The sequence below is a fragment of the Phocoena sinus genome, chromosome 19 (assembly GCF_008692025.1).
Source record: "Phocoena sinus isolate mPhoSin1 chromosome 19, mPhoSin1.pri, whole genome shotgun sequence".
In the NCBI taxonomy this organism is placed as follows: domain Eukaryota; kingdom Metazoa; phylum Chordata; class Mammalia; order Artiodactyla; family Phocoenidae; genus Phocoena; species Phocoena sinus.
The window spans coordinates 46207692-46226010 of NC_045781.1; the positions used below are offsets into that span (position 1 = coordinate 46207692).

Here is an 18319-nt window from a genome sequence, read left to right on the forward strand (position 1 = left end):
GCCAGGTGAGGAGTGTTAGGGATACAAAGAGCCCACACAATCCGGAGCAGGAGAGACATAGTTCCATTCATTCACTCGACAAGCGTTTATGCCAGCCAGGGCACTAACAGTACAGGAGTGACCAAGACAGAAGGTCACTGCCCTCTTGGGCAAGGCAGTGGGGAACATGGATAAAAGTCACACACGTAAGTGCAAAATTAAAATAATTACAGCTTCACAAGTGAAAGGAAGAAGCCCTACGCCCTGAGCGCAAAGGCTAGAGGTCAGCCGAGCCGGCCTAGGTCCCACTTCTGCAGGCCTGCCCGGTACATCCGTCCACCCATCCACCGAGCCTTGGGCGTCCTTGCGGCGGCCCCAGGACTCTGCAGCGCTCGCCGTTCTCCCTCCGGGGCGGCAGGGGGCGGTGCGGGGCGGCCTGCCGCTATCCCGACAGCCCTAGCGCGAGCGCGCGGCTTTGAGCGGGCGGAAGAGCCGGCGCGCGAGGCCTGGCCGACGGGTGAAGGGGACTCGTGTGCCAGATGCAGCCATGCCTGGGGACAACCGCCGCATCCGCGGGCCCGGGGAGTCGCAGCCGCCGCAGTTGTACGCGACCGACGAGGACGAGGTGCCGGCCGCTCGCGACCCGACGCGGCTCCGGCCTGTGTACGCGCGCGCCGGGCTGTTGAGCCAGGCCAAGGGCTCGGCCTACCTGGAGGCGGGAGGCACCAAGGTGCTGTGCGCAGTGTCCGGCCCACGCCAGGTAGAGGGCGGTGAGCGCGGTGGCGGCCCGGCCGGAGCGGGCGGCGAGACCCCGGCCGCGCTGCGGGGCCGCCTGCTCTGCGACTTCCGCCGCGCGCCCTTCTCGGGCCGCCGGCGCCGCGCTCCCCCGGGTGGCAGCGAGGAGCGTGAGCTGGCGCTGGCGCTGCAGGAGGCGCTCGAGCCGGCCGTGCGCCTGGGCCGCTACCCGCGCGCGCAGCTCGAGGTGTCGGCGCTGCTGCTCGAGGACGGCGGCTCGGCACTGGCCGCCGCGCTCACGGCTGCCGCGATCGCCCTGGCCGACGCGGGCATCGAGATGTACGACCTGGTGGTGGGCTGCGGCTTAAGCCGCGCGCCGGGGCCCGAGCCCACCTGGCTGCTGGACCCCACGCTGCTAGAGGAGGAACGCGCCGCCGCCGGCCTCACCGTGGCGCTTATGCCGGTGCTCAACCAGGTGGCCGGGCTGCTGGGCAGCGGGGAGGGCGGCCCGACCGAGAGCTGGGCGGAGGCCGTGCGCCTGGGTCTCGAGGGCTGCCAGCGCCTCTACCCCGTTTTGCAGCAGTGCTTAGTACGGGCCGCCCGCCGGAGGGGCGCCGCCACGCCGCCCTGAAGCAGAACCTTGAGCAAGGACGGACGCCGAGGACAGCTGCCGCTGTCCCCGAAAGGACCCGCGCCGTCGGCTTGCAGACTGCGTGCGCCAAGCTGAGAACTCGGAGCACGGGAGAGGATCTGGGGAGGCGTGCTCAGAACTGATGCACTGGACAGCTGTGTTGGGGTGTTATTTTAAAAAACTGTTCCGTTACTGATGCACTGGACAGCTGTGTTGGGATGTTACTTTAAAAAACTGTTCCGTTAAAGGAACTTTTCTAATTGAGTTGGCTCCCAGCCACGACTCAGGTGAAGAAACCTGCGAATGCAGCTTGACCCCCCCCAAGTTGGAAAGGACTTCAGCTGGACTTACCTGGAAAGTGGAACCTGGAGCTAGTGTCTCGTAAGGGATGGACCCTATGCAGGCCAGCCAGTGACCCCCTCCTATATTATTGGGCTGCTTTTGAGAGAATGGACAAGGGGCCTGTGCTTTCCCACTTAATATCTGAGCTAAAACAAAAATTCTTTTATATCTGAAAAATTCTGTTGTTCTTGATACAGGATTTAAGAGAGCAAGGCTCTTCCGAGCTGGGTAGTGTGTTCTTGGACTCGTGGTGTCAAAGGCTTGGGACAGCATTATATGTATCCTGGTGTCCCTCATCTAGTGTTGGCTCCTGGGAGAGGGCACTTGAATTGCCAGGAGTGAGAGTTTCTGGATGTTGGAGATGGAGTCTGGCCATTTTGTAGGGCAGAGCTGGCCTGACCACAAGGGTAAGATGTTCCCTTTGTGGCTCCTGAGCCCTGCAGGTTTGTGCTCAGGTTTGGTTTGGAGAAAAGCGGGGCAGCTTGGTGCCCTTTCTGCCCTGGCTTGGTGTGAGCTTCTGAGCTTGTGTGTCTCGGGCCTGCTCAGCTTCTCTAGGAAGGGTTGGCCTGGGACAGCCAAAGGGCCAGAATAAGGCTTGGAGACCACACCGAGAACCTCTGATCAAGAGGAAAAAAATATAAATTTTATTTCCCCCCAGTGACATAATACATATTTCCAAAGCAGATCTGAAATACATGGTATCACATCAGCAAGAAACAAGATAGAAACGACACAAAAAGGATACCCCTATTGACACCCAGACAGGACTGGGGGCTTTGAGAGGGAGAAGAGCTGCTGGAACAGTACCTGCAGTCAGAGAGGGCTGATGGTGCTCCCAGGTGGGCCCCGTCCAGCTGCCCCTTCGACGAGTGGGCCTCAGCTTTCTAAGAATGGTGAGCTGGTGCTGGGCAGTTGCAGCCTCTTCCCTTCCCTGCCAGTCCCCAGACTGTCATCTGGAAACATGACCAAAGCTAAAGCCAATACTTGGGGGGAGGCTTCCTGGCTGGTCTGGCTGAGCCGTGCCTCCATTTCTGTTGCCCTTGCTCCAGAATGGGTTGCATGGGTGCCACTGAGAGGCCTTTGGAAAATCACTCAAGGCAAGGAAAGGAACCACTAGGGAAGGTGCCTGGAGCTGATGAGCCTGGAGGGGTTACAACCTTCTACTGGCTGTCTTCCTGGTCTGCATGATTCTTCACCTGTAGGAGAAGCAGAAGCAGGACTCTAGCCCCAAGGGCTGAGAGGTGTGGAATGGCTGGGAAAGGGAGGGCCATCTGCTAACAACTCCCAGTCTCTCACCCCCACCTCCCTTTCTTGGCAGCTTTGACATCTCAGTGCTACTGTAGATTCTTCCTGAGACTTGGGAACGGACCCAGGACCACCAGACAGAAGAAGGCATTTTCTGCACCTACCCCAGTCTTTTCCTAGATGTGATACAGTCTTGGGCAGCAGTAAGTGTCCCCTGGAGCCCACAGGCCAGAGCTAGGCAAGTGGAGGAGAGGAAGCTCCTCACTACTAGCCCCCCAGCAGCCCCAGCCTTGCTGAGATGGCCCTAGCAACAGTAGGGGCTTGGCCCATCTCAGGGACCACCAATAGGAGAGGAGGAAATGGTAGGGCAGGGAACATTTGGGCCCTTTGAAGCTGCACAAAAGGCTGTTATCAGATCCAGGTTTGGATATTCTCAGTCCAGGAAGGTCAGTGTGCTCCAGCTTTCCTGGGGAGTATGGTACAATGCAAGACAGCCCAAAGACTCTGGGATAGCAGGTGGGCAGGGCCAGGCTTACCACATGGTTTTGGGCAAGGGATCTGGGGCTATGGGTGCACATCTGTGATATTCCCTGTGCAATACTCAAAGCCCCCTCCCCACCCACCTTCCAGGAGGAGATGGTATTTCAGCCCAGAACTGGCTCAGCTGCCCAGCTGTAGCCCCTGGTCCATTTGAGCTGACCAAGCCCAAATCAGGAGGGGAGAAAAAACAGGGCAGGGCCCCATCTTCTCCTGGGCATTGGCTGTGATGGAAGTCAGATGCCTCCCCGCAACCATCATTGTGGTCTCCCACGCAAACCCAAGTCCCTCCTTTGCTCACAGAGAGGCCACAAGGAGGGTGAGAATGGGGGGAGGTGCCAGGCCACTCACTGCCTCCTCCAGGTCTGTGTTCTGGAAGCTGTCTGCCTCTGGATGGGCCCTGTGGCCCCTGGGCTCCTGCCGGGGATCAGTGGTTCTGCACGAGGAGCCTTTACTTCCAGAGCCCCTGTTCTGTTCACAGTCCTCTGTCCCTGCACAGGGAGAGTCACTGGTCAGTGGCTAGATTTGAAGGCCCCAGCTAACCCCAAAGATGCCACTTGATGCCCAGCACTGATCTAGGGAATCTAGGGCTCGAGAGGACAAGATGGGGATGGGCTGGGACACTGCTCTGGCTCCAGACAGCTGCTGAGTGGATGGGGGTCATAGAACAATCTAGAAGCCAAAAAGGTCCTCAAGCCACAGAGACACCCAGAGGGAGTAGGGGGAAGTGAACTCCAGGGAGGGTGAGGAGGAGCCCTGCACCCAGGGAAAGCTGGAGGCAGGACCCCCTGGTACCTTCAGGAGTGGGAAAACCTGGAGCCTGCTAAGGGTGTGGCCTGGGCCCACACCTGGGGGGACCTGACCTGAAAGCTGGTCCCTCTGCTGGTCCATGCGCTCCACACTGTCCAACAGGCGGTCCACCTGGGCTTTGATCTGGCTCAGCTCTCCCCTGATGGAGTGCAGCTCCTCAGTCTGGACTGCTGGGAGAGGGCCCAGAGTTGGTATCAATCAGGTTCAGGAGGCAGAGGGCAGTGCTGCGAGGACTCCTGAACCCACCCTCACTGCTAAGGGCCTCCCAGTTCTCCCCTAGCCCTGCAGCTGAGGGCTGTGCTCCCTCACTCACGCTTTATCTTGGGGGTCAGCTGACTGTTCCTGGGAGCCTTGTGGGGACTGAAGTTGCTCTTGACCCCCATGCCCATATGGGTCCTCCGGATCTTGATAGGCACACGGTTGATTAGTGGAGGGATCCTCTGGTATTCATACACCCTATGGACAGGATGGAGGGGGAGTCAGGCCAACTAGCCCCACCTGCTTGCCCAGAGGACTGAGGGGGCAGGACCCACCTACCTGTAGGGGAAATCTTCCCTGTACAGCTTGTAATCCAGGTCATAGTTGCTGTTGAAATAGAGATAAATGAGGAAAGGGTCATTGTCCAGGGCCAGAATCCTTGCCTGGACTCCAGTTTAATTTGGAGAAACTGATGTATGCAGCTTTTCCTTAGAATCCCAGGGTTCTTCACCATAAGAGCCCCTAGGGACTTGACCAAGGTCACTTTGGGAGACCACAGCAAACCAGCTTCCCCATAGCTGGCCTCTGTTAGGGGCACGTTCCGGGTGCCTCCAGGTGGCAGGAGGGGGCGATTGCCCACAGGCTTCTGGCCCGCCAGGTCTGGGCTGTCCAAAGCCTCCTCTGCCTGACCCAGGCACTGCTGATCTTATTCTGGTTCTTCGTCTGGCAAAGGATGAAAGGGAAGAATTAAGTCAGGGCTCAAAGCCACAGAGAGAGCTTTTAATCCTTGCGTGGGAATCGCCAGGATGCAGGGCTCAGCACTGGCAGGGCCAGACAGTGGGGGGTTAAGGGCCATGCCCAGGCCACCTTCCCTTCGCTCCAGGCCCTGGGAGAGAGGCTGAGTCTGGAAGGTCCCAGGCTGTCACTGCCTGGCCTCACGCCTGCTCTCATGCACCATGCACCTCCAGGGAACTGGTGCCTAGGAGGGAAGGGAAAATGGGTGCAGAGGGACAGCTGGGTCCGGCTTGGGCAGGAAGATCCTGTGGGGATACAGCTGCAGGCAGTTCGGGTGCAGCCTGAGGCTTCAGTTAAGGCAAGTGAGGAGTTGAGGGGGAGGAGAGGGCCTGCAAGCTGGGGGCAGTAAAGTTTCTGAAATAACTTTCTGGGACTGTGCGCCCACACCACCAGCTCAGGCCCAGCTGATGAGGGGCAAGGCCTATGGAAGCCACCGGAGCGGAATAGGGAACATTAGGGGGCCCCTTCCCCTTCATGCCGTGAGGTCCCCAAGCCTGTGGATGAGATTTCCGGCCACCCCATCCCCGCTTTCTGGCCTCAGGAAGTCTGGTGGGCGGCCCAGGAGCCGCTGGGATGTTGATTCCGGCGGTGGGAGGCCCATCCTTGAAGAAAGGAAAGCGAGCCAGTGGAGCGCGGGAGGGCAGGTACCCATCCCTTCGGCGCTCTGGGGTCGGGGTCGGGGTCCGGGGCACGGAGCAGGAAACAGGCAGCCCCCTGAGGGTCGGCAACGACCAAGCTGGGACAGCTGGGGGCCAGGACAGAGCTCCAGGTTACGAGTCTCAGCTGAGTACGAGTCTCAGCTGAGCATGACCACTCCGGGAAAATTCTCGCTTGTCCGGCCCGCCTTGGGTTGGCCATGGGGGCCCCCTCTCCATGACTGGGTTGAAACCTCAGCAGAGGTCAGACAGCTGGAGGGGAGGGGAGGGGAGGGGAGGGAGATGGGGAGGGACCAGTAGCCGACCACCTGAGCTACCTCGATGAACCCTATTCTACAACAGCATTGGTGATTCAGTGGTAGAATTCTTGCCTGCCACGTGGGAGGCCAGGGTTCAATTCCCAGCCAATGCAAGAAGCACACTTTTCTTTAAACACCTCTTCCTCACTTTTTTTCCTAAAATGACTTTTTAGAGTACCTAAAAATTAATGGTAAAGGAATGGTAATTCACTGACTGCCGAGCACAGACTTGGGAGCTACCGGAGTTGAGACAAAGGCAGGGTGAGTTTGCGGGTTAGAGGTTAGGCAGTATTCGCTGCTCCAGCTTGCTGTAGGTAGAGGATCCCTCCCGGTCTGGGGTCATCCCTGCTCTGCCCCTGCCCCCAGTCATCAGCCAGGGCTGAGGCCTGTGCCCTGGGCGTGTGGCCCTGATTCTCTCTTCCTAAGGGGCAGTGGCCTGGTCACACAGGGTCTGCAGTCACATCTGTCCTCTGGTCTGGGCTAATGGTTACAGAGCAAGCTGGGACTTCCCACAGTAAGAGAAGTAAAATGCACCATCAGTATGACTCTGTGGGCAGAGGTCAAGCCACCTCCCTCAGTGTCGTCAGGGGCCAAGTGGGGGGAGGTGGGGGGCAGGGCACCTGGGGCAATCCTTCCACCACAAACCTTTCCCTCCAGGTTGACAAGTGCCATTTTGAGACCCAAGACACAAGGCCTGGACTTGACCAGTTCTCATAGAGAAGTCATCCAACAGCTCAGGGGCCACCAGAAGCTCATCCCGAACCACCCCTCTGGGTGACTATCCAAAGGGGCCAGAGCCACAGCAACAGCCTGCTGCTCCAGACATGCCGCCCTAGTCCCCAGAGAAGGGTTTCATTCTCCCCCCTGGAGTCCCCTAGGGACACATGGGTCTTAAGGAAACCACCCCTGCCCCAGGCCTTGAATGCCAGGCACCCCTCCGAACGGAATCTGAGCTCCTGCAGGACAGCTGGCATCACTCCCCACTGCTTCCCTGTTCTCCCACCTGCACCTACAGGACTGGGTCCGAGCCTGCTAGGCAAGGGGGTGGGGCGACATGAAATCTGGAGAAGGCAACTGGAACTGAAGAACTGAGAAAGGGTTAACCCAGCCTCAAAGCGGCCATGTGAAAAAGCACAGCAGAGAACTATGGGAAGAAACCACTTACCTCCCATCAGACGGATATTTACCAAACCATATCAACTCCCAGATGAGAGTCTCACGCACAAGACTTGAGGCAAACCAACACACCGCATATGCAGTTCAGCATCACTGAGGAAACGCAAGCTTAAAAAATTACGAGTACACATCTACTCATCAGCCCAAAGCAACACAGTGAAAAAGCAGTCCATGCTGGCAAAGATGATGTAGGCCTGGCTGCCGCAGGCAGGGAGAGATTTGGCCTAATGACTCTCGAGGTCAGCCTGGAGGTGCAGAGGCTTCTCAGAGTAGCCCCTACCCATTCCTGCCATCGCACTTCTGAGGAGATGAGACCCAAAAGAAACCAGAACCGGACTTCCCTGGTGTTCCAGTGGTTAAGAATCCGCCTGCCAATGCAGTGGACACAGGTTCGAGCCCTGGTCCAGGAAGATCCCATATGCCGTGGAAGCAACTAAGCCCGTGAGCCACAACTACTGAGCCCATGTGCCACAACTACTGAAGCCTGCTCGCCTAGAGCCCATGGTCTGCAACAAGACAAGCCACTGCAGTGAGAAGCCCGCACACTGCAGTGAAGAGCAGCCCCAGCTCGCCGCAACTATAGAAAGCCTGCACGCAGCAACGAAGACCCAACAGGGCCAAAAATAAGTAAATAAATAAGAAAAGTAAATTAAGTATAAAAAAAATTATAAAAAACCCCCACAAACAAAAACCCCAAAGAAATCAGAACCTTTGGCAGCAGGCTGTTTACACAGTGCTGTACCTAACAGCAACCACCTGACCCACTGCCTCCCTGCCTCCCCCACTGGCAAGACAGAAACCACTCAAATGCCCACAGACAGGCCAGGAGCTGATCACAGACATCACAGGCTCCCAGCTGAGGGGACTAAGGGGCCACCGGTTCACACACACTGTTTACGCCTGTGAAAATGGCACGTTGGCTGGCAGAAGTTGGTGAGCTCCTTTCTAAACATGTTTAAAGGTTTCTTTAAAATTCCTTGAAGCTTTCCAAGTTAGAGGGAAGATTTCATCCAGAAGGGTTCCCATTGTCTACTTCCCAAACATGTATACCCAGAAAAAGCCCCCGAGCACCCCACAGGTGAGGTTCCCCTTGGAGGACTCACGCCCCCGGGTCCAGGCGAGAGGAGAGGGCATCACCAGCAGGAGGGTGGCTGGGTTGTGTCAGCTAGAAGGGGCCTTGGAATGAGCTGGGTTGACCCCCCTCCATACACACCCCCAGTTTACAGACAAAACCTGTGGCCAAGGGAGACCGGACCTCCTCTGGTACCACAGAGAGTAAGACGAGCAGCCTGGCCGGCTGGGTGGGCAACACACTGAGCAAGCCTCCTGGGGTTCTCATTCTGTCTCAGGGGAGCCCAGAGCCCCAGACAAGCTGATCAGACTCCCTCCCCGGTAGGCAACCCCAGGCAGACTCACCAGGAGATGGCTCTGCCCCATGGCCTCTTCTGGCCTGGCCGGGAAGGGCCGGGCTTGGGCTCCCGAGCCATGTCTCAATCTGAAAAGAGAGCCAAAGAGTGGGACAGAGGAGGAGAGAGAGAGGGAGGGGTGCAGGAAAATGGGGCCAAGTGCACATAGGCCCCGCTTGCCTCCTGGCTGGCCCTTCCCTGCTCCTCCGCTCTGAGGCGGTGGGCAGTGCCCCCTGAGAGGCAGTGCAGTGGAGCGCCCGTCCCCAGTCAGTGGGCAGCCCAACCTGGCCTCCAGACCCTGGGCCCACCTATTCAGAGCTGGGCTCCAGCTCCAGAGGGCTCATCTCCATCCTCAGGGGACCGTGGTTCTGAGACAAACAGTCCCTTTGGCTAACTTCAAAACGAAAAACCCTCGAGGATGGGGAGGCTGCTCTACTGTTTCCCCCAAATTACCACGGGAATCAACCCCATCACCCAGGCCTTGGAAGTTGGGGATGGTACCGTCAAAGGGCAGGAGAGGGGATGTCTGTGATCCTCTGAGGAGACACCCGTCCCTGGTTGGGTTAATTCTTGAGTGTTCTCCTGCTGCCTGTCTGCCCGCCCACAGGCCTGCCTGCTGCCAGACCCACGCCCCACAGCTGCCTCCGGTCTAAGCTCCTGGGCTGGCTGCGTCTGAAACAGCCAGGGTGGCTCTGAGAAACAAAGCAAGCAGCCTGCCTGGTCTGGGGTGGGGACACCCCGCTGCCCTCTCTTGGTGGCAAGGGAGTCAAGAGTTAGCTGAACTCGATTTAGAGGAGGACTGAGAAGTCAAGCAAGGCAGCCGTCTGTGCACCAGTCACGGGCAGACTGTCTCCTTTCTGGGCTCCTTCAGTGTTCACCACTTGAGCACGTAGCTCTATGCTCGTGGGAGACAGAGGAGAATCTGCTTCTTGCCGTATTCCCGCAGCTCACTTGGGGCCTGGCCACTTAGTAGGTGCTCAGTTGCTATCTGCTGAATAAATGAATGGAACTCCATTAAATAAATTCCAGCTTTTGCTTCTGGGTTTGGATCAGACCCCAGAGTTTCACCTGTGACCTCGAGTTCCCTCCCTGAGCCCACCCGCTTTCTTCCTGAATGGATCATCATCCATGGCCCACTTTTAACTGCCAAGACAGCAACAAATGCGAGCCTTCTCCTTTTCCTGTTCACAAGACTTCCTGCAACACAATCACCAAGAGCAGTTATCCAGCATCTGCTTGCTCATGGTGAGGAACAAGGAGACCAGCAACGATGTCCCTGAGGCATTGACAATCCAGATCAAGTGTTCATTTGGGAGGAAGCTGGCAATTCTGTACCCACACCCTCAGCCCTTCTCTTCCATTCATGATCCTGCCTTATCCAGTTATCCACTCAAGAACACATTAAACAGATATCCATGCACCAAGAAAACAGCTGTACTTCCATGTTGTCTGGCTTTCTATGTCTGTTTCTTTGACTTTTGTATTTGCAATGTCAGGAGAGGACAGAAAAACACACCCATGTCCACTGTGTAGGGCAACAGTGCATGAGCACCATGAAAATATATAAAGAAAATCTCATTTAAAATGGACTTGGGAAGCTCTGAAGAGGGAACTCGCACACATGTACCATTCATTGCAGTCTGTATAACCAGCAGGAAGAGGGAAGATAAGAATTATTTTGATGGAGGAGGACATTAATCACATGGGGATTTTATCTTCTGCCTTTTTTTTTAAAAAAAATATTTATTTAGGACTTCCCTGGTGGCGCAGTGGTTAAGAATCCACCTGCCAATGCAGGGGACACAGGCTTGAGCCCTGGTCCAGGAAGATCCCACATGCCGCAGAGCAACTAAGCCCGTGCACCACAACTACTGATCCTGCACTCTAGAGCCCGCGAGACACAACCACTGAGCCTGCATGCCACAACTACTCAAGCCCGTGTGCCTAGAACCTGTGCTCTGCAACAAGAGAAGCCACCACGATGAGAAGCCCACACACCAACGAAGAGTAGCCCCTGCTCGCCACAACTAGAAAAAGCCCATGTGCAGCAACAAAGACCCAAAGCAGCCAAAAATAAAATAAATAAATTTAAATATATATATATATATATATTTATTTGGCTGCACCTGGTCTTAGTTGTGGCACACAGGATCTTCATTGCCTCATGCGGCATGCAGGATCTAGTTCCCTGACCAGGGATCGAACCCGGGCCCCCTGCATTGGGAGCATGGAGTCCTAACCACCAGGGAAGTCCGGCTTGTGGGATCTTAGGGATTAAATACAGGCCCTCAGCAGTGAAAGCACGGAGTCCTAACCACTGGACTGCCAGCGAATTCCCTCTCCTGCTTTAAAAAAAAAAAAGAAGGAAATTTCCTCCCTGCCCCAGCAACAGCTCTCTTACCACCACTTGCAGCCAATGAGAAACTGCCACAGCCTTGACTGCTTGTTCTTTTCCAGTGAAGTTTTGTTCAAAACAGCTCTCCCCAATTTCCCCCTAAAACTTAATAAAAGCAAGTGCCTCTCCTTTGTTCTCCAGGCTTGCCTATGATACATCATAACATGCTTGTCCCAAATTGCAATTCTCTGTTATTTCTGAGTAAACCTATTTTGCCAGTAAAATAACTGGATGTTTTATTTTAAAGGTTGACATTGCATGGTGTCAGAAGTGGGATCCAGAGATGCCCTCTAACGACCTGGAGGCTGGTGAGCAAGCAGGTGTTGGTACCCATGGAGTTCATTGAGCTCACTGCTTTCTTGTCAACCCTGGAGTTTGAAGCTAAGTTTTTTCCTGAATCCAAGCTCTACTCTCTTTGCATTTTGAACTTTCCAGCTTTACTGGAATCTGTTTTCATGAAGCTTTCTGGTAAGTCGCCCTTCCTGTTCAAAGTGGGGAAAACGTGTGATTCCTAGTATTTTTTTGTTTGTTTTTTAAGAAATCTATTTTATTTATTTATTTATTTATTGGATGCATTGGGTCTTCGTTGCTGTTCATGGGCTTTCTTTAGTTGCAACAAGCGGGTGCTACTCTTCGTTGTGGTTCACGGGCTTCTCATTGAGATGGCTTCTCTTGTTGCAGAGCACGGGCTCTAGGTGCGCGGGCTTCAGTAGTTGCAGCATGCGGGCTCAGTAGTTGTGGCTCGTGGGCTTAGTTGCTCTGTGGCATGTGGGATCTTCCTGGACCAGGGCTCGAACCAGTGTCCCCTGCATTGGCAGGTAGATTCTTAACCGCTGTGCCACCAGGGAAGCCCCAGTGCTTATTGTAACTTCTTGTTTTTCAAATTGTGATCACAGACCATTGGTGAATTTGATTAATGTTTAATTAAATAGAACATATACATATTTTCTGTACCTACGTAGATAAATTAATAATATATATCTTCAATTTTATCTATAATTTATAGATAAATTTATTATAGATTTGTTTATTATCTATATATAAATAGAAGAGAATAGTTTCATAAAATGCAAAATAGAGTGCATGCATGACATACACTGAAAATAGGAAATACAGTTTATTTAACTTTTATTTCAGTTACTTATATGTTTTTATATACGTAAGTATATGCTGGGCCATAATATTTCTTATTGTGGAATGATCCAACACATTTGAAAGCAACTGCTCTTATACCACAGTAAATGGAGCAACAAAAGGGTCTTACAGCCAGCTGAAAAGGCCAATACAAGAACAACCACCCTTTCTGCCCTGGACACACTCAGTGATAACTTCTCAGTGCCAGGCTATAATCACTTGTTGATAGGCTCATACTTTGTTGCCTTGTCTTTTCAAATTTACAGCCAAGTAGCAATCCTTATTTAAAAGAACATACCCCATTTCTCTTTTTCTATTCTATTTTTTAATTGAAGTATAGTTGATATACACATCCCCCATTTCTTTTTTTTTTACTTCAAGTATAGTTGATTTACAATATTGTGTTAGTTGCAGGTGTACAGCAAAGTGGTTCTTTTTTTATATATATACGTATTCTTTTTTGGGTTTTTTTCCATTATATGTTATTACAAGATATTGAATATAGTTTCTTGTGCTATACAGTAAATCCTTTTTGTTTCTCTATTTTATATATGGTAGTGTGTATCCGCTAATTCCATACTCCTAACTTATCCCTTCCCCCTTTCCCTTTGGTAAACGTAAGTTTGTTTTCTATGTCTGTGAGTCTGTTTCTCTTTCGTAAATAAGTTCATTTGTGTCATATTTTATTTTATTTTTAATTTTTTTTGCGGTACGCGGGCCTCTCACTGTTGTGGTCTCTCCCGTTGCGGAGCACAGGCTCCGGACGCACAGGCTTAGCGGCCATGGCTCACGGGCCTAGCCGCTCCACGGCACGTGGGATCTTCCTGGACTGGGGCACGAACCCGTGTCCCCTGCATCGGCAGGTGGACTCAACCACTGCGCCACCAGGGAAGCCCCCAGCAAAGTAATCTTAAAAAGGGCTTATATGAGGGAATTTCCTGGCAGTCCAGTGGTTAGGACTCTGTGCTTTCACTGCCAGTGGCCCGGGTTCAATCCCTGGTTGGGGAACTAAGATCCCTCAAGCTGCATGGCCAAAAAAAAAAAGCACTATTCTTGCTGTATTTTTGTAAATAATCAAGCCAAATTTACTACAAACAAATTAGTTTTACTATGATTATCTTTGATAAAAAGGGTAATAATTATTGAGAGAGAAATTGTGTTTGCAACTTTGTAGATATTAGATTCTTGTCCTGTTAATGATAAAGTTTCAAGGTTTTTTTATACAGCTGTAAGCTGAACTGGATTCTAAACTCTTCTAGTTTCCTCAAATATCTGACTATAAATCTCCAAACTGTTTCCAATTTTCTCCCATCCTTCTGATTTGAAATCAGTAAGAACAAAGACTGCCCTTAAATGTCCTTGGAAGGGACTATACCAGGTCCTCCTCATTACCCAGATGGCAGCCAAACTTGAGACTCAAGCCTTGGGTGTACATCTCACAGTTAAAGAAGGCTCCAACTGACATCCAGTCTGATATAATCAAGCACTGGAGACCTCTGAATCAAATTTCACCAGGAATTGAAGCAGACAGCAGCTGAAGGAGACAGCTTTCCCAAGATGACCAGAACAGGACTGTATACTCTTTCCTGCTGTTACTTCTTCCCTTATCCTCTCCCTCTTCTTCTTGGAAAGACCAAATGCTCTTGTCCGCATCACTCAATCTATTACAAAAGGAGGAAACTTATCAGTCCACTGATTCAAATATTAATCTCATCCAAAAACACCCTCACAGACTCACCCAGTATAATATTTGACCAAGTGTCTGGGTACCCCATGGCCCAATTAAGTTGACACAAAAAATTAACCATCATAGGGACCCAGAATCAGGAAATGGGGTGGAGGTCTTTGCTCCATCTTCACCTCTCACAAAGATTCCCAGACAGATTTCCTAAGGGACACCCTCCTGTATTCCCCCAGGTTGTGAGTGCTTGACTGAACAGAACATGGGTAGGACAGTTAATGAATGGGAGTCATAATGAGTGACAGCAAATGATGCAAGGATGGGGAGGTTGGCAGTCCGGTGGGAAGACAGAAGGCTGAAACAGAGAGGCCAAGCTGACGGAAGGACAAGAATAAGGAAAAAGGAGAGGAGCAGAAGGGGCTGGACATATTGAACAACTGGTCCCCAGAGTTCCCTGAGTTGACTCCCAGACACGTCTACCCTGAATTCATGAGATGGATACAAAATAGTTCACTTATTTGCAAAGAGCTCCCAGAAAGAAAGAAAAGGGTAATTGTATCATCCCCAGTATTAAAATTGCAGTCGGCAGCTAACAGTGATTGAATTCCAGCTATTTGCCATGCATTGTGCTACAAACTTACATCCATCGTGTCATTTAATCCTCACAACAACCTTGCAGGGTAGCTGCTCCCCATCTTATAGAAAGGCTACCGAATGTGCCCAGGGTCACATGGAGAGCCACTTGAGAGGAGTGATGAGATCTCAGTCGCCTGCCTGGCAATCACTACGTGTTCCAAGAAGTTAGAGGACTTACTGAAAGACACAGGCTCGGCTACAAGCATAGCCTGATTCTGTCAGGACCTCCAGGCCACACTGCCTTTGTATGGGGATGTTCCATTACCCACCTTACCCTGCACAGACTCCAAAGGCTGGCGAGGCCCCTGGTTAGAGCATGGGACGACAGGGCCAGTGCTGCAGGCCAGGGGCCCAGGGGCCCAGGTGTACCAAGTGGCTTCTTGCAGTGGACCTGAGTCATTCTCTTGGCCATCCCACATCGGAGTCCCATTCCTGTGTTAGAGGTATCCCCCAGCTTGAAGACAGAGGCTGCCTCCCTGAAAGAAGCTGAAAATGCTCCTTTCTGCCTCCTTTTCCCAACCTCCCTTGAAGCAAGGTCCTGGGCACATGACGTGGCTCCTCCAATTAGAGCTACGTGCCCAACTTCAAGGTAAAGCTGCCGGTGGGAGAAGCTCATCTCAGCAATTGATGGCGGCAGTGGCAGCAGCTATATCCGGCTTTCAAAGGTGATGGCACCTCCATCCCTCGTTGGTGATGCCCGTTGTGGCATCTGTGCCCAGCAGAGGCAGTAGGGTCTCTTCCAGATCTGATCCTCCGACCTTCCAGAACTCCTGGGAGCTAACCAGTAACTTGGACAAGTTCCTTTACTGCTTGGAGTCACCAGACTCTGTTGCTTACAGTTAAGAACCTTGATGGATACAAAAACAGGACTAGAGGTGGATGGAACAAGAAGCCCCGTAGGAAATGGGGGTGATGGAAGCCTGGCAAGTGGCCAGAGGACAGTGAAAATCCAGCTCGTATTCAGGGACAGGATACCAGTAGCCCACAGCATGCCATGGCGAGACAGTTAATCCTGTGGTCCTCAGAACAAAGCGCCCATCAAGGGCAAGGCTTTCGGGACCTGGTGGCTCTTGCCATAGAAGAATATAAAGATTACCCTGAAGTCAAGGGCTGTTAGGCAGGCTGTGTGCTAACAGCACCAACAGCATAAAGGAAAGACAAGATCAAAGTCCAAATTTGCGGCTCAAGACATGGTTAGAAAATCAGGGAATTTTTATATCTTGTGGCTGCAAGGCTGAGAGAGTTACAACCCAAACTTAAGGCTTAATCAGTGGTTATAAAATGACACCATGAGGGGGCTTCACACCCTCTCTGGGTCTCTAGTTGGGAAAGAGTGGAGAGTGGGGAGCAGAGAGAGTGGAGGGCTTTGCGGGAAGGTGTGGAAGACTCAGGACCCCCACTGCTACAGAGGTTCCCTTGCCAGCCAAAGGGACTCTTCTTAGTCATTCTGAAGGTACTGGTAGCAGAAATTCACTAGCTCTTTGCCAAACCCAGATCCCTTTCCTCCTGGGTGCACATCTAGGTGGAGTTGCCCACCCTCCCTCGCAGTTAGTGTGCTGCATGGCTGAGGTGTGGCCAGTGGCAATGGGAGGGCGGGATGTGCACTGCTTTCATGCCTGATCCATAGCATCCTCCAAGTGGCCATCAGCCCTCCTGCTTCCCAAGTTGGCCACCTGAATGCCAGTGCCCTGGGTGAGCTGGGAAGCCATGTGCTGTTGGTGGCAGGGCCTTGCTCAGCCTGGGTTCCCCCACTCCATGGCACATGTGCAACCAGGCCAGCAGATAGCATTTCCTTAAAAAATATACTCTGTAATGACCTTGCCCTGAAGGAGACCCCTTGTGTGTCCTACCCCATCACCCCTCATTTTCTCCAGACTTAAATAACAAGTCATATCGCAGCAGACCCCAGGGGGCTGATGACTTCAAATCTGGGAGGAAGATATTGAAACACCAGAAGAACCATGAGATTTTGCTAATTTATATTGACAAAACCTGCAAAATGATCTGGGAATGGATTCTGAGGGTAGAGAGTGGGGAAGGAAGAAAATGTTAAATGGGGTTGAATTTTTTTTTTTTTTTTTAATTTGGCTGTGCCGGTTCTTAGTTGTGGCACGTGGGATCTTTAGCTGTGGCATGTGGGCTCTAGTTCCCTGACCAGGAATTGAACCCAGGCCCCCTGCACTGGAAGCACGGAGTCTAAACCACTGGACCACCAGGGAAGTCTGGTTGAACATACCGATATTTAGGATTCTGTGGGGCTACCTTGAGTGGCTGGGATGGTTCCAATTGTTTGCTCTGATGTTTGCTTAAACCCTGGACTCAATTGTGGCCGAAAAATATTAGCTAAAAGCTAATAGATAATAATAATAATATGAATAAGAACTGGGCTTCCCTGGTGGCGCAGTGGTTGAGAGTCCGCCTGCCTATGCAGGGGACACGGGTTCGTGCCCCCGTCCGGGAAGATCCCACATGCCGCGGAGCGGCTGGGCCCGTGAGCCATGGCCACTGAGCCTGCGCGTCCGGAGCCTGTGCTCCGCAACAGGAAAGGCCACAACAGTGAGACCCGCGTAACGCAAAAAAAAAAAAAAAAAAAAAAAAAGAATAGCTAAAACTTACTGAGCATTTACTATCCTGCCAGGGACAGTTTTAAGCACTTCATTTATTTAACAAATTTACTGAGTTAACAAATGAAGTTTAGATAGTCTAATGTTGATGGAGGAATTGAGAAATGAGGACGCTGGCTCAGCCCAGCTGATATTCATCAGTGTTTACTCTCATTTTATTATCTTCATTTTACAGAAGAGGATCATGAGACAGAGAGATGTTTTAGGGTGACCAGCTGTCCTGGTGTGTCTAGGATGGAGAGGTTTCCCAGCATGTGGGACTTTGAGTGCTAAAACCAGGACAGCTCCAGGCAAACTGGAACAGTGGGTCCACCTAGGTGTTAATAACTTGACCAAAGTCACACAGTTAGTAAGTGTCAGAGCCTGTCCTCCAATTCAGGTAGCCTGACTCTAGACCCGAACTCTGCTTCTGCCAGTGGTTCACACACCTGAGCCTGCATCTGAAGTGGCTGGAGATCTTGTTAAAACTCAGATTAGGTTTGGGGCAGCTGAAAATCTGCTCGTCTAACAAGTTCCCAGGTGATATCGATGCTGCTGGCCCGTGGACCAACATGGAGAACCGCGGCGTTCGGCTACCTCACCTCCAGATGAGAATGTTGGAATGGACTTTTCAGGTAGGACCTGCTCACTGACACCCCAAACTAGGAACCCTGGGACGGCCCCAAGCGCGTCCTTTGCCGAGGCACTGAGAAATATATTGGTGAGGGAAGCACTGTAGCGCCAGGAGTGCTGATGGGAGAGGCTGCAGCTGAATGGGAATCTGGCGTCTGGGGTGTTAGAGGCTCAGAAGGGCATTGGATTGCCAACCTTAGTTGCCATAAAGGTGGCTCCTGTGTCGCTGCTGTCAGAGCAGGCTCTGCATTTCCTGTGCCTGGCAGCAGTGACATGGGAGTCTACCCAGATGGGCTTTGCAGCAGAATTTGGAGCACTATTTCTGGGCTACAGAGGCCCCAGTGTGTCTCTCTCACTCTCCCTAGGATCCTGTGACCAGCCATTATACTTAAAAAAAAAAAAAAAAGTGAAATTTACATAACGCAAAA

At 52.4% G+C, this 18319-nt stretch overlaps 2 protein-coding genes and 1 non-coding gene across 3 annotated transcripts; 2 read left to right on the forward strand and 1 right to left on the reverse strand.

Moving 5' to 3' along the window:
- The first annotated feature begins 464 nt into the window (after nucleotides 1-464).
- On the forward strand, nucleotides 465-2040 carry EXOSC6 (exosome component 6). The gene has a single exon (XM_032611812.1). It carries the CDS (start codon nucleotides 527-529, stop codon nucleotides 1343-1345), a length of 819 nt encoding a protein of 272 aa, XP_032467703.1. The 5' UTR covers nucleotides 465-526; the 3' UTR covers nucleotides 1346-2040.
- An 807-nt stretch (nucleotides 2041-2847) lies between these two features.
- On the reverse strand, nucleotides 2848-8890 carry LOC116744757 (RNA-binding Raly-like protein). The gene is made up of 6 exons (XM_032614826.1): nucleotides 8820-8890; nucleotides 4817-4864; nucleotides 4593-4735; nucleotides 4333-4449; nucleotides 3821-3960; nucleotides 2848-2883 (listed from the first exon to the last, which is right to left on the reverse strand). Exons 1-6 carry the CDS (start codon nucleotides 8888-8890, stop codon nucleotides 2848-2850), a joined length of 555 nt encoding a protein of 184 aa, XP_032470717.1.
- Nucleotides 6270-6340, forward strand: TRNAG-GCC. The gene has a single exon. It is a non-coding gene; the product is annotated as a tRNA-Gly (tRNA).
- Nucleotides 8891-18319: the final 9429 nt, after the last annotated feature.